This window comes from Melanaphis sacchari, unplaced genomic scaffold, assembly GCF_002803265.2.
Source record: "Melanaphis sacchari strain LSU unplaced genomic scaffold, SCAv2.0 Contig63_pilon_pilon, whole genome shotgun sequence".
In the NCBI taxonomy this organism is placed as follows: Eukaryota; Metazoa; Arthropoda; class Insecta; order Hemiptera; family Aphididae; genus Melanaphis; species Melanaphis sacchari.
Window position 1 is genome coordinate 1 of NW_020271454.1, and position 16,786 is coordinate 16,786.

The 16,786-nt window shown below is 30.2% G+C and overlaps 2 protein-coding genes and 1 pseudogene across 2 annotated transcripts; 1 reads left to right on the forward strand and 2 right to left on the reverse strand.

The window, feature by feature from the left end:
• Nucleotides 1-48: 48 nt before the first annotated feature.
• On the forward strand, nt 49-1,308 carry LOC112600317 (the record flags this gene model as incomplete). Its single annotated transcript, XM_025347514.1, has 1 exon — nt 49-1,308. A coding segment is annotated over one exon (1,260 nt), but the record flags the coding sequence as incomplete, so codon positions are not given.
• A 1,241-nt stretch (nt 1,309-2,549) lies between these two features.
• Nucleotides 2,550-2,998, reverse strand: LOC112600333 (annotated as a pseudogene).
• Nucleotides 2,999-11,065: 8,067 nt separating this feature from the next.
• Nucleotides 11,066-11,416, reverse strand: LOC112600334 (piggyBac transposable element-derived protein 4-like). Its single transcript, XM_025347532.1, has one exon. The coding sequence runs from the start codon at nt 11,414-11,416 to the stop codon at nt 11,066-11,068; it is 351 nt and encodes a 116-aa protein (XP_025203317.1).
• Nucleotides 11,417-16,786: the final 5,370 nt, after the last annotated feature.

The following is a 16,786-nucleotide window of genomic DNA, read 5'->3' on the forward strand; positions in this document are numbered from 1 at the left end:
GAGATGATAATTAATGCCTACAAAAGTAAATTGGAAGCTAATCCCAAGCTTGCTATAAGAGAGGCTCGTGTAATTCTTTCCAAAGAATTAGGCATTGGTATAACCACAATATCCAACACGCTTTCCGAGTATCGCAACTTTAAAACAGTATCATCACCGAATAGGACGAAAATTTTCAAAAATATCAATGTTAAGGTTGATGATTTTGACAAAGAAGCGATACGAAGAAAAGTTCATCAGTTTTGGGTAAATCGTGAGTTGCCAAATTTAAATAAAATTTTAAGTGTTGTAAATGAAGATGACACTTTACCGGACTTCGCATTGACAACACTATGGCGTCTTTTGAAATCAATGGGTTTTCAATTTTCAAAAAGAGGACGCAACAGTGCATTAATTGAAAATGATGATATTCGGGCATGGCGTAGACGGTATATCAGGGATATAAGGAAATATCGAGAGGAAGGCCGACCGATTTATTACCTGGATGAAACGTGGGTGAATGCCGGAGACGTGGCAATACGAGTATGGTGTGATACAACCGTTAAATCGAGCCAAGCTGCATTTTCCCAGGGTCTTTCTACCGGAGCAGTTAACCCCACCGGAAAGGGAAAACGGCTCATAGTGTGTCACATCGGCTCTGAAGATGGATTTGTTTCGGATTCGTTATTATGCTTTGAGTCGAAGAAAAACACCAACGATTATCATGATGAAATGAATGGTGATAGTTTCCGTGATTGGTTGGAAGGTGTTTTACCGAGGCTCAAAGATAATGCGGTCATAGTTATGGACAACGCGCCATACCACTCGGTGAAGTTGGAGAAATGCCCGACTTCAAACTGGAGGAAGGCTGATATCATCCAATGGCTACAGGGTAAAGGAGAAGTTGTTGACCAAACTATGATTATACCGGAACTACTGGAAGTTGTTAGAAGGATAAAACCGATCTACAACAAGTACGTCATCGACGAGATGGTTTTACAACAGAACAAAACAGTGTTAAGGTTACCACCTTATCATTGCGAGCTCAATTCAATTGAGTTAGTTTGGTCTGTTGTAAAACGTCACGTAAAAGCCAACAACAAGACATTTAAATTACCTGATGTCAAAAACCTCTTGGTCGAAGGAATAGCCAAAGTGGACGCTGAAATGTGGAAGAACTTCGTAAAGCACACAATTGAAGAGGAAAATAAGTTTTGGACCTTAGATGGCACGGTGGACGAATTGACGGCTGAACAAAACAGATTGGTTATGGCCATAGGAAATAGTGACACTGAAGAAGATGACGATTTCGATCTTTTATCAGATTAAAAGATAAAATTGTGTAAATATTTGTAAAATTATTATTGTAAAAACCTATTTATTGTATTGTGTACATGATGTATAAAAATTTACTGTAAATTATTATTATACAACCATTAAGTTGATGCTCAATTTAAATAATCATATTATCAATAAAAAACTATTTAAAAAATATTAAATATTCCCGATTCCTTGGTAAACGTTAACGCCGTGTCACTTGGATATGATAAATAATTGTAAACCGGCTATTTTAATAATTAGTGTATACTGTATACTCGTCGGCACAGTTTGATCGGCAACTTTCGTGCTCGATCGATGGCTAGTTACGGCGAAAGTGGGAGAAATTAGCCTCGGGACGGCTGGCAGCCGTCAGTCGACATGCGCGAAACCGGTATGTTCTCTTTTGAAATGTAGTGTATGTTATAAATTATATATAATATCATTGATTATAAATACTATAGATCGCTCACTGCAATACAAAATACGTTGCGCGAAAATTAATTCCGATAAAGTGCGATAAGGTATTATTTTTGTCTACAATAAAATTAATATTATATTATTATCTAATTGCCCGCTGCATCATCGTCGTCGCCGACCTCTGTTGTACGTTATCGTCAACCGCCGTTTCGTGTCGACCCGCGGGCCGCGATCATATTCTCATGAGGAGCATTATTTGGCATTTGCGCAATTGCGCGTTGCGCTACAACTTTCCACAGGTCATCCGCGGCCAGGGCCGTCCCGAACAACAATTCATGGGGGGGGGGGGGGGTAGATCTATTGATTTGCCGACTGAAAAATTTTTTTCTCGCTTCGCTCGAATACGTTTTCTACTATATTATATTAATATTTATATTATTATTTAATTTATACCATTTACTTATTACCATCAGGGTTTCTTCGACAAATCCCGACCCACAAACACACATATAATGTGTCCCTCAACCAACCGTAATTCCCCTCACAAATAGTTGCCAATGGTTAAGACCAATAAACGAAGAAAAAAATTTCTTTACTTTTTTAGTTGCTCATGTGAAAATAAAAATATTAGGTACCCAACAATTTATCATAATTTTACAACTTCCACATTTCATTTACTCAAATTAATAAAAATGTGTATTTTAAATCTTAATTAAGAAAATGTAATAAGTATAATATCAGTTTTAAACAAAATATTTTTATTAATACAAATTATAATATTATTATTTGTATAAAAATATATAATAGGGGGCTTCATCTATTGACACATACAATTAGATATTAATTCTACGGTTTTTCAAAGTTGCCCATAATGTTGCTATTTTGTTTATATCTAATTGATCAACCACATCTTTTTCCACGCTTAAAATCAAAGTGAATCCAATCTATCATCACCTATAGATGATCTTAAATTATTTTTTATTAGTCGGAGTTTGCTAAATGATCTTTCATTCGTTGTGACACTTACTGGAGCAGTCAAGGCCAATTTACAAATTTTATTAGCCCATGGTAAAATGTGTTTCATTTCTTCAGATTTATTTATAAGAATGTCAAATGTATTTGAATCACTATCATGGCACATCCTGATTAATATTTCCATTTCTGCTTGAACAGAATCTATGTCTTTGCATTTTGCTTCTTCAGTATTGGGAGGAAATAATGCCAGAGTACTTTTAATGACATCAAGGGAAATATTTTCCTTTTTAAGAGGATGAGACAACATTTGGAATAAAGGCTTAATTTTTTCAATACAACTTTTCAAATTATCTTTTGATAAATTGATTAATGTTAACAAGACGCATTTGAATTCTTTTCGGTAAAAAGTTTTAATATCATAAATTACTTGTGTATTTGAATTTGGATCTAACCATGCTGGAGGCTTTTCTGGCGGTGATGAAGTTTAAAATCAGCTTCAGGATCAATTCCAAGGGCACTTGAAAATGATATTGCACTTTCAATTAAATTGTCCATAGCTCCATTATCTTTATTAATATCATCTAAACTGTTTATTGTAACATAAATTAAATTAGCAGCATCAATAATACATAAATTTTTTTTTCCAAAGTTTCAGTAAGCATTTTAAGTTTGTACATTATATTTTTCATAAATATTAAAGATACTATAAAATCAAATGAGAGCATTTTTTTGTTCAGTCCTAATGCTCTTGTTCTTGTAACACCATCGAAATAACTAGAATTTGAATAAATATTTGATAAAGAAATACATAGAGCTTCAAATGAATTCCAGACTGCTTTGATGGACTCGGCTCTTGCAGTCCACCTTGTTTTAGATAAGTTTTTTAATTGTAATTTATTCTCTATATCCATTTCTTTATTTAAAACACTATAACGCTTGGTACTAGCAGAGAAAAATACATATAAACTTTCTAAATTATCAATCATATTTGATATAATTAAACTAGTATTACAGCCATGTTCAAGGAATGTATTCATTCTATGAGCTTGGCAAGGAATATAATAAACTTCATGGTCTACTAATTTGGAAAGATTAACTTGTGCTCCATGACCCTGACATATTACTTGCAAAACCATATGATTGAAATGATAAATTATCAGTACTTAGAGTGTTCTTCTTTAATATACCAACAATTTGCTTTGCTGTGCCCAGTCCAGTTTTATCAATTCCTTCATTTATTTCCAACAGCCTTTCCATTGCTTTCCCTTCATTGTTAATATAACGTACACAAACTGCTAACCTATCTTTATGGGAAATATCAGGAGTTGTATCAGCCATTACTGAATATAAATTAGCATCTTGAACTTCTTTTATAATAATTTTTTTAACTTCATTACATAGAATTTCAATCATTTCATTTTGAGATCGAGGTCCAAGATATGACACTTTATATGAACGCATTGAAATATCCTTTATCCACCTATTAATTAAAAGATTGTGTCTTGAAATCAATTTAACAATCTGATTAAAATTACCTCCACATTCATCTCCATCATCACGAAAAGCTAACCCTTGTCTTGCTAACGTTCGAACAATGTCAAACAAGATCACAATAACTTGCCTGTTAAACTCGTTTTCATGTTCCAATGTAATTAATTCATTTCTTTTTGCTCTATTCATAATTACATCTATGTGATTTGTGTTCTTCATAAAACTGCAATAATCACCTAAGGAAGCTTTATGAGATAATGAAGTGAAATGTTGTTCTAATTTACCTAGCTTGGATTTTCCTCTGCTCTTCATTTTGTGCCATGTTCTAACACCTTCATCCACCCAAGCAGTATTTGAAAACATTTTTCCTGCTGCTTTAGGAAAAAAAGAACAAACAAAACAATACGCAGCGTTTTTTGCTTAACTATACTCTAATTTCGGATATTAATTATACCAAGATGAATTAAAACTTTGTTGTTTTACTTTATCAATATTATTATTAATTGGGTATTTTATAAGTTTTGGCTGGTGTGGGCCAATTGCTATAAGATACTGTCTTTGAAATAAAGTAATAACAGGCCCTCTTTTACCTGGATCATGTTCAATAAGTTGATTGGAATGTTGGTTTAATTGATCGTCAAATGAATTACAAACATGTTGTGAAATTTCTTTCAAAGTTTTTAAAAATAGTTCACACTTTGAATTTATATTGCTGATAATATGCTGACTTTCTAAAAGGAATGTTATTGGATTAGGTGTAGAATCTGATTTTAATTTTTTCAATAATGCCCTGCATTCAACTAAATTTGACACAATATCTTGTATATGACCAGCACACAATAACCATGAACTTTCATCAAATTCCTGATTATTTTTTGGAATGTTATCTGATAGTTGATTAGTAGAAATCTTAGAACACTCAATGTTAACATCTATAGCAGTAGATGTTGTTGGTGTTTCATTGGTAACATCAAGGAATGGCATATCAAGTGATTCTGGTGGCTAAAAAAACAATAAATCAATATTTAATAAATATATCTTAGGATAATTATAATTATCTTAATTAGTAGGAACATACAAATATACAATTGTAAAAATATATTATTCATAGTACAAAGGTATCTCATAAAGTAATTTGTGATAATTTTACAGCTAACAATGCCATACCTACTGATAAATTTTTAAATACCTTTGGTGGAAGATGGTTCAAATTAATATTTGTAAAACAACTTTTTTCCAGTGGTCTCTGGGTATTTTGAATCTAATAGATGAGAACATAAAAAAATTAATTAGTTACCTTAGTATCTACCTATATCTACTTACATAAATATTAATACAATTTACTAATTTGTATTTGTTAATAACATAATACTGATACAGTACTCCCTCGTTAACACGAACACGACGGGACCACAAAATAACCTGTTCGTGTTAAAAGAATTTTTGTAAACCGATAGGTTTAACACGAATTTGTTCGTAATATCAGAGAAGATTAAATCTAGTACGTTATTTTACACTCAAATACATTTTTTTTATTAAGTAATCTTCAAAATATAAATTTACATTACTTTGGTACATACATACTACATATAAATAAATATTTGAAATATTTTTAATTAATTAATTACTACGCTACATTACATATATAAAGAAATATTTTTAATACATTTAAAAAAAAAAAAAATTAATTTAGACTCACGTCGGTTTAAAAAAGTCAGTGATAGGTTTCTGGGTGAATGTAACTTCATAGTTTTCTAAGCACTGTTTTCTGATGCTGTTCAATTGGTCATCAAATTTGCAATCTAACTCTGCACTGGTTTGGGAAAATTTTACGAGGGTATCAAAGGCTGCCAACACATCAGCCCGAGAGGGTTTATCCACTGGAGGTTCAGTAGGTTCAATTTCTTGATCTGAGATTTCGGGGTTTTCATCTTCTCCAGCATTTTCATCGCAGATCTCGAGATCATTATCCATTTGTATAAAACTTGAAAAAGTTTGAGCATTTTCATCAGAAGTTACAGCTAACAATTTATTCCAATCGTCCTCAATCATCACATCCTCAATGTGTATTTCAGGGGTTAAGTTGGCGTCGTTTTTAATGTTCCAGGCTTTCTTAAAACAATTACTGATCGTTGTTGCAGTTACATCATTCCACGATGCAGCCATTGCCCTCATCGCTTGTAAAATATTCCATTTTACACATGGTTGATCGGAATCAAGGCATAACAGTGCATGGCGTACAAGTCTAGTCTAGAAATATCGTTTAAAAGCTGCAATTATTCCTTGATCCAGAGATTGTAACCTGGATGTGCAATTTGGAGGAAAATAAACTATTTGTACGTTTGGAAATTCCAGGTCTCCAATATTATTATGGGTACTGCAATTGTCCATAGTCAAAAGTACATTTCTATTCCGAAGTGCCATTTTTCGTTGAATTTTAAGTAACCATAGGCGAAAAGATGTTGAATCGACCCACGCGTTTTTTTGATTAGTGTATTCGAATGGAAGACTAAGCTTATTTACGTTTTTAAAGCATCTGGGGTTTTGATATTTGCCTATCACCCAAAGCTTGAGTTTTTCCGAGCCAGTAGAGTTGCAGCACAACACAACAGTCAATCTCTCTTTACTCTTTGCACCCCCATGCGACTTCACTTCTTTAAAATCCAATGAACGGTCGGGAAATAAATTATTAAAAATATCGGTCTCATCAATATTGTAGATATCATTTTCGCTATAGGATTGCCTCACCTTTACGAACCCTTGAAGCCATTTATTTACGTCTTCATCTGCAACTTTATTTGCCTCGCCGCTCAAAACATGACAAGAAATATTATACCGTTTTTGAAATCTCCATAACCAGCCATCAAAACACGCCATATGCTCAACGCCATTGGAAATACAAATCTCCTTTGCTTTCTCCCTTACAAGTGCACCTGATAGTGGAATGTTGGAGTCTTTGGCTTTTTTGAACCACTTCAGAAGTTCCTGTTCAACGTCTTCAAGCATGGGTTTTCGTAGACGCTTTGTACTGTTGGTTGAACCAAGCGCAACTGCTTCGTCAATCTTATCTTTATTTTTAATAATTGTTGATAATGTTGATTTTGGTATGCCAAATTTCTTCGCGATTTTGGTTTTAGGCAGTGTACCTTTTTCGACTTCTACTTAAATGAGTTGTTAAGTTTTTAGATCTATAGACATTTGCTTCCTTTTCAAACTCATTTTGGTCAATCACTAATGACACCAACAAAGTCAACTGATCAACTGATCGATAGAGCAATTATTAGTTTAAACGAGAGCGATTATCGCCGAACTAGATTGCACACATACAAATTTACACATGTATACATATGTATGTACCTACAATAGAGAATATGTACATACATAGTAGGGATAAGATAAGATATCGATAAAACTGTGTTGTAAAGATTAAATTACTAACTATACGAGGAATAAAACGAAAATAGATACATAGTATGTATTTCACGTGTATTTAAGAACACGAACGTACGTGTTTTTATGGAAACGGTGTTAAAGACCGTGTAATTCAAATACACGTGTACACGTGTATTTAGAGTCCGTGTATACGTGTATTTAGAGTCCATATACCCGTGTGACGTGTATTAAAAGTCCTTACGTTATGATCAGTGGTAGATACAAGGATGGGTAAAAGGGGCACGTGCCTTTGCCTCTCCGGCCTCCCCATTGTCATTTATAAAAAGTAAACATGAATTTAATTTAATTTTTAAATCTGAAACTTTTTTTTAATAATAATTACTGATTTGAGTTTTATTTAACGATTGTATTATAATATATTTGACAGTAAAACACTATAAAGATAACTTATAAATACGACAAAAACCAAACCAATTCTTTTAATAAACTACAAATTAGATTCATACATAATAATATAAATTATAAATGTTTTCGTATTTGCTTTTTCAATGAATATTTTTTATAAATAAAAATTACAATATAATAACAAAAATAATTTCTTAAACTATAAAGTATAAATACAATTATTAAAAATTAACTGTAGAGAATTTTTTCTTATGAAAACCTATGAATAAATAATTTAGGATAAAGAAACAAAAATATGAAATAATAATTAAACACAGTCAATGTATAATTATGAAAGAAAAAATGTACATTAAATGTTCTTTAATAATAATTGACGATTTTGATACAAAAATACTAACATATTAACATTTTCTGGTGCTAAACAGTTCCTTTTGGACGTAACGACATTCCCGGCAGTTGAAAAACATCGTTCCGAACTTATAGATGTTGCTGGTATTAACAAATATTTCTTTGCTAACTCGGCTATTAAAGAATATTTTTTTTCATGTGACTTCCACCATTCAAATGGATCAAAATCGTACCTCAGTTGTGGTTCTGCTAAGTAATAATGGTATTGTGTCGAAGCATCATTGATGTCACGAACTTCTTCGCCGTATAAAAATTCAAGTGCACCCCTATTTTTTTGAACACAAACGTTAGTTTCCTCTCTGTTATCCGAAGTATTCATTTCATTCAACCAGTAAATTTTTTACTTTGGAACGAATATTTTCCCTTACATCTATTTCTTAATGTTCCAATTCTTTATACCTCGGGTCAAAAAATGATGAGACTTGTCTTGTAGATACTATGTTTTTTAAATTGTTAAGCTTAAAACGTTCTTTCAATTGCGACACTACTGTCTGTTTGAAATTTATAACGACTTCATTATCATCTTTGTTTAGTTGTAAGTGTTTTTTAATCACTTTTGAAAGAAGTGGTCTAACCATTGATACAGAAGAATGTGTTTCGGCACAAAACACGGTTGTGACAATTTGTAATGGTTTTAACAAGATAATCAAAGTTTCCATTTTTGTTCAGTCACTTTCCGTAATTTCCAACTTTTTTGCTATTGAAACATTTGTTGTATTACGAACTGCTAAGACGTTTGTCACAGCACACCTGTTAGCATAAAGACGATCCAACATCATATATACTGAATTCCATCTTGTTTTACAACTTTGGATCAGACTTTGTTGTGTTAATCCGAGCTGCTCTTGCATTTTTGTTAAAACATGCTTAGCTACATTGGAATGCTTAAAATGACCAACCATTTTACTACTTAACTGAATTAGTGTAGTGATTCCATCTTGTTCTAATCCATTGTTGACCGCGAGTTGAATGCTATGAGCAGCGCATGTTACATCGTATGTTTCAGAGATATTTGTCAGTAACTGTACAGCATTTATTGCATTTCTCGCATTATCTGTGAAAACTGTCATAATTTTTCCACCAATTTCCCATTTATCAAACGTATCTTCTAATTGATGAGCAAGATTTACAGCAGTATGAGATTCCTCCATTGCATGTGTTGTAAGTGTATATGACTTCGGGCACCATTGATCATCAATTATATGAGTAGTAACTGTAATATAGCTGTGTTGAGATAATGATGACCAACAGTCAGATGTACATGCTATACTTTTAGAATCACTTAATTTTTTCTTTATTATTTCTGTTACTGACGATCTTAACACTTTAATTCTGGATTTTATTGCTCCTTCTTTACAAATTTTATAATTAGGTTCAACAATAGCCATAAATTGTTTAACACGTTCACCGCCCAATACTTTTTTGAAAATCTCAGGACAAACCCAAACCCAATATAGTTCATTTCTAGTTCTAAGAACTTATATTTTTATAGTTTAGACCTTAAAATTTTTTTTTACCATCCCTTCCTGTTTTTAAGGCATGTCACATATTTGTGTCATAGGTTTATATGAACAAAATTATTATTACATAAAACCCAATGTCACACATAATTGACATTTTATTCTTTTTTTTTCTAAATTGTTTGTATACCAAGATAATATTTTTTTATATTAATTGGAATAATAAAAACAAAATAAATCAACACGTTACAAAAAAAAAAAAAAAAAATGAAATCGTTTATAATTAAAAAAAAAAATTTATAATAAAATCAACACATTATAAAAATTGAAAATCAAATCGTTATAAAATTTAAGAAAAATATATAATAAAATCAACACATTATAAAAATTGAAATTAAATCGTTATAAAATTTAAAAAAAATATATAATAAAATCAACAAATCATAAAAATTGAAAATGAAATCGTTATAAAATTTAAGAAAAAAATATAATAAAATCAGCACATTATAAAAATTAAAAAACCAAAATGAAAAATCAATCCGTTACCCATATAAGAAGTAGGTAAAAAAACAAATTTAATTCGACGTAGAAATCGACTATTTTTAAAATTAAAACAAAAAGATTAACAAATAAAAATTAATAATAAAGAAATTATGAGTGGAATATTTTAAAACAAGGGTCTGGGCACAGTCCTATTGTTTTTCCTTTATCGTCAATACATATGTCACATACGAATGAAGTATTTTTTCGAATCTTCTTTGAATGGCAAACTCTACATCTTTTTCTCGTATCAACTTTTTTAACCACATGTAGATTCATTACACTAGTTGAAGGACTTGAGGTGTTTACAGTGGTATGTCCAATTCATTGGCTGGCAACTTTCCTTCTAAACTCCAAATGAGGCATATTTTTAACATTACTGTTATATAAATGGTTCCCGTTCCATAGACAAATATCCATTATATGAAAAAGAAACTTTAACATACCAGCGCATACTTTTTCTTGGTATTGGATAATAACTTAACATTTGATCTACTCTATCAATCCCGGACATTTTAGTATTGTAGTCAACTACCATATTTGGTTTCAATTTGCTTCGTCCAAATTTATCAACTACATTTTCAAAATTTAATTTATGTTTGGATGATATCATGCATACATCTCTTGTATCTCTCCATTTTATTACATGTTTATTTCCCTTTTGGGAGTGACTTACTTCACCTTTTTTTCAATTTAGCGTTCAAAACATCTTTAGGGTTATCTTTTCTGTTTTTCCGTAAAGTTCCCACGTTTGTGATTTTATTAGCATATAGATACTGAACTAATTTAACACTATTGTAAAAGTTGTCCATAAATAAAGTATGGCCTTTACCAAAATAATTTTGCATTAATTTAGTAACTATGCCAAAAGTTACTCCATTCTCGTCTACAACTGTTCCTTTTCCCTTGTAAATAATAAAGTTCAATAGAAAACCATCCGATGAGCAAAGTTCATAAAATTTTATACCATACTTATGGGCTTTACTAGGTATGTATTGTCGAAAGGTCAGCCTTCCTCTCCACAACATCATTGATTCGTCCAAAGACAAATTTTGTTTCGGATAATATTTCGTTTGGATATTATTTATGACATGTTTTGTTATGTTATTTATTTTATGCAGACGATCAGATCTGTTCACTGATCTAGGATCGTAAAAGCATAAAAATCTTAAAATGAGTTCGTAACGATGACGACTGATTGTTTTGCTAAAAATTGGGCGGAAATCTAGTTTGAACTTAGACCAATACGTACCTAGCGACGGAAATTTCAAGTATCCCATTACAATACTGAGACCAAGAAATTTTTTTAGTTCGTCAACATCAATATCTTTCCACCTATTAAGATTAGAATATCGGCTATGTCCTTTATTAATCACACTGTTTGCTCTTAGATTTATCCACGTAACAATATTTTTAAAAAGGTCGTCATCAAAAATAGATTAAAATAATTAAAAGGTTCAGAATTTGGTATATTACACTGTAAGCCAGGAATCCCGGTGAATTCAACAAATTAGGGTTCGATATTTATATCAAAATTCCATTCAGAATTTTCTAAATTAATATCATTTTCCACAAAAATACCATCAGCATGTTCACTATCAGATTCATTACCTGGTGGAAGATACTCTTCAGAACTACTGTAATCTTCCTCGTCAGAGTCTGAATCAAAACTGTAATTTAACATTTCATTGATTTGTTCAGGATCCATTTTTCAATTTTGGCGTTTTTTTCCACGAAAACGAAATAAAGTTATTTTTAAAATGTTAGTATCAACTATGATAACGATTTGCAAGTGTCTGAACACAGTGATACCAAGTGAAAAAATAAATATAATAAGCAATGAAAAGAAAAAGATCGATAAAAATCACGTAACATTAATTTTGATTATCTCGCTATCTAGTGGTTCTAACAAAAAACCACATACATCAATAGATAACGTAGGTAACGTTTAATAAAACCATAATGCTATGATATTTGTTTGAAGAAACCCAAACCCACCATAAACAGTAGAAAATCATATACCAAGTGTCACATATGTGACACTTGGGTTTTTTTAAAGAGACCCCATGTCACATATATGTGACACGTGGCGGCGAACGTGTTAAAACCTTCATTTGAACAAAAAGATATGGGCATTTGATTCACGGCTATCATTTTTGCCAATACTTGATGTATCTGTTCGGTTTTTTCAGAATTGTAAATTTTGTCGTCCTCCCGATTTATAAAAGTTCGTCGTCGTTTCCTAGGTATTGACGCGTCAATTTCCAAACTTTGCGATTCTGAAGAACTTGCAGTCGTAGTTGAACTGGTTAAGATATCGGAATTAACAAATTCATGACCAGAAACAACCCTTTATTAATGAGAAAATATATAGATAAGTTCCTATGATTAGTATTTTAAAATTTTGAATATTTTATTTTAAATATATTGTGAACTATGATGAAAATTCGATGCATTCCTAACTATTATTTACTAATTTTAAGTCTTTACCTATCTATATTCTATATTATACATATTAATATTTAATATATATATATAACATAATAGGTATAATATTTCTGTTAAATAAAACAGCAAAACATAATTTTACTTTAAAAATCAGATTATATTTCTAAATAAATACAGTGTGATCACGATAAGTGGAAACACTCAATAACTATGTGCAGACTTAATATAATTTAATATTGTTATTTTATTATTTTATTATTTGTTTAATTATAATACGTCATATATAAAAAATATTCTTTGTAAAAAAAAGATAATTTACGGTTTATGAACATAATATATATTATATTAAATGTACTTACCTTCGTGTTACAGTTGTAGGTGGTTTTATACTATGTATAGTTTTTAAATGTCTGCCCAAAGATCCTGTTGTTCCACCAATACAACAAAATTCATTGTTTTCATTTTCGGTACACAAATCACAGTAAGCTTTATCGCCATGCCGTTTAGCATACAGCCACACCCAACTTTTACACTTATTACTCATCTTATGAATTAATAAAATAGTTATCTATTGTTATTTGAGTATGGAAACATATGACAATGTACAAGACGTGAACAACACACAAATGAAATAACATCACTCCAAATTAAAGAACCCAACTCGTAATTTAAGTTTTATTAATAAAATGTATTTACGAATTTGCGATAATGTTGTTATCTTCACTATTAAATATCTATCATACTCGTTAAAGTTGCTTCAAGGACGTCGTTCCATAAATTAAAGTTAAAAATATTAACTCTAGACTTTGACAAGCTTGCCGTACTGGCTTCGTCTATCTGTTAGTAAATGTCAATTATCGGCCGATAACAAACAATATAAGAGACAAAATAACTCAGTACACGAAAATTGTATAGCACACGTCAGAATAACATGGCAATATTATTAATAAAAAAATAAAAAGTTTCTGGACTTTAAATACACGGGTATCTGGACCTTTAATACACGTGTATTAAGATACACGTGTACACGAACTTTAAAAACACGTGTAATTAAATACACGGGTATTACTACATTTTATTGTACATGTTCGGACTACGTGTACACGTGTATATCAATACACGTACCAAACCGAGAGCCTTAATACATACATATGTACAGATTGACATTTTTCTGTTCGTGTTAATCAACAAAACGACAATATGGTCCTAAAATTTGTTCGAGTTTCGTGTTAACCGAAGTAATAAAAAAAACCCTATCTTATAGTATAGAGATCTTTCTCGGGACCGAAAAACCTGTTCGTGTTATCCAATAATTTGTGTTAACCGAGTTCGTGTTAACGAGGGAGTACTGTAGTTAGTATTATTTATTTTAAGTACTTTAATTATTTTAAGTATTTTTACTTACTTGTTTTGAACTTGATTTAGAAGCTTCGAATGGGTTTTTAGGAGCACCAAAATGTTTAGTACCGACTTTTTTACCATTATGTATATTTTTTTCATGTTTTTGTTTATAATCATTGTCAAATGATTTGCCACATTCCAAGCACTCTAATTTAATCCGCTTTCGTTTGCCGGAATTTTTTTTCATTTTTATTGCCAAAATTCATGATTATATTTTAAATAGCAAAATGCAAAATTATATGAATAACAGAATAAATAAATAAATATTTTTTTAGGTATTTTTAACTTTTTATCAACCATTTTAATTTTTTTTGTTTTAGACGAACTTGATATTTTAATCCAAAACGTTATTGTGAATGCATGTTGTTATTGTGAAATACCCTCTAGCATAGTTGATCATTTTGATTTTAAAACTCTAATTCAAAAAGGCTTTCCTGGGAGAGCACTTATGTCTCGTTCAACTTTAATGAAAAGATTAAATACTCAATTTCAACACCATTTAATCCGTCTTAAAGAAGAAATGTCTAATATTGAATATCTTACTACCACTGCTGACTGCTGGTCAATATTTAAAAGGTAGGTAATCTACAATTTTAATAGTATTATTTAGTAAATATCAGTAGCAGTTTTGAAAAAAACTTTAAGGGAAAAAAAATTTAGTATAATGGTATAAAAATATGCAAAAAGAAAATTATAAATTACTATTTTAGAATATTAAGATATTAACAAAGTCCCATAATGGGGAGCAATCAGCTGTTCAAAGCCATCACTGCTGAATACATTTAGAAAATTGATTATTTTATAATTTTTTGATAGATCATATATAGGCATTACTTGTCATTAGATAGTTAATGAAGATTTAAATAGAAAATCTTGTTTACTGACTGTAAAACGATTGGAAGAGAAACATACATTTGATGTATTAGCAAAGGAAATGGAATCTGTGTACTTAAAGTATGATATAAGTAACAAAATAAGTTATACAACTACAGACAATGGTTCAAAATTTGATAAAAGTTTTAAGTAAGTAATAATTTACCAGATTTATGTAATTTATCTGCATAGAATCTAGACAAATTTTATAAAGGTATTAGTGTATTAATAATTTGATTGTATGTATAACACATTTAAAAAATAAAATTTAAACAGAGGTTATTCACTATAAGTTAGTTTTATTATTGATAAAATTATCAATGTATCAATTTAAAATTTTTTTACTAGGCTGCTAAAAACAATTTATCTTTTCAAATTATTTTATATATCAATACTTATTAATTATTATTAATACAATTTCAGAATTTTTGGAAAAGATAATAATATTGACAACTACAGTGATACTATATCTAATATTGATGAGATTGAAGAAGAAACAAATACTGAAATGATCAATATTGCTGATGTTTTTAATGAAAATATATTTTCTGATGACTTTAATTACAGTTTACTCAAACATCATAGATGTGCTGCTCAGACGTTAAATTTAATTGTAACAAATGTAAATATTCAGATCACTACCTAATATTATTATTATTTTTCAATATTATTTCATCAATAGTGATATTATTATTAAGTAGATATTTTTTTTCTCATTACAATACAAAATAAATTTTTATGGGAAGATTTGAAACTAAATACTCGTACATATTTTAACTGTCTTTAGGAAAAGTGCTAATAAAATATCTTAAAATAACTTTTTTTAAATATTATTCAAATTGTACTTTCTGATCTTTATTGAAATATACATATAACCAATAAAACCTTGTAAAATAAAATCTAAAATAATATTAATTTAACTGTCTCCAAAATAACCACCAAATGTGTGTTATATACTTTAAATTCATAATTAGGTGGTTTCATCAGTTTCGTGGATGGTTTTTAATAATTGTATTTAAAATATGTCACAGGATATTGAAAATGCAGTGAATAAATGCGACATTAGAAGAGACACTAGACATAGTGATTTGTTACTTTTAAAAAAACAGAGAAGACAGACAATTACCAAATACACAGCTCTATGGAACAAACAAAATAGGTCTACTACTTCAGGAGATATTGTTAAAAAATACTTAGGTGTCTATCTAAAAAACCCCAATGAGACTAGGTGGAATTCTTTTTTTGACTCAACCAAACATTTATTGTTACATTTAAAAAAAAATCCTGGGATATTTTTAAGAATGTGTGATGATTTAAATGTTATTCGTTTAAACAAATCAGACACAGAATAGTTAGACGACTATGATTTTATAATGGAACCTCTTGCCATTTGTTTGGATATTTTACAGGGTGACAAAAGCATGTATTTTGGATTTTTAATTCCTTCAATTTCGCAACTTATCAATAAATATTCAAACATGAAACAAAGACATTTTATCGTAAATGGCCCTTTTGTAGACATTATACACAATAGCTTATTAAAAAGATTTTCTACTATTCTTACTGATCTTTTTTAATAATTGCAGCAGTTTTTCATCCTTTTTTTAAAACACAGTGGTGTGACAATACAAATAAAGAATTTGCCATAAAAGTTTTTACAGATGCTGTATTAAAAA

What these genes read in the sequence shown, in the direction of transcription:
- LOC112600334 (XM_025347532.1), bottom strand. Translation starts at nt 11,416, where the DNA reads ATGTTGTGGAGAGGAAGGCTGACCTTTCGACAATACATACCTAGTAAA.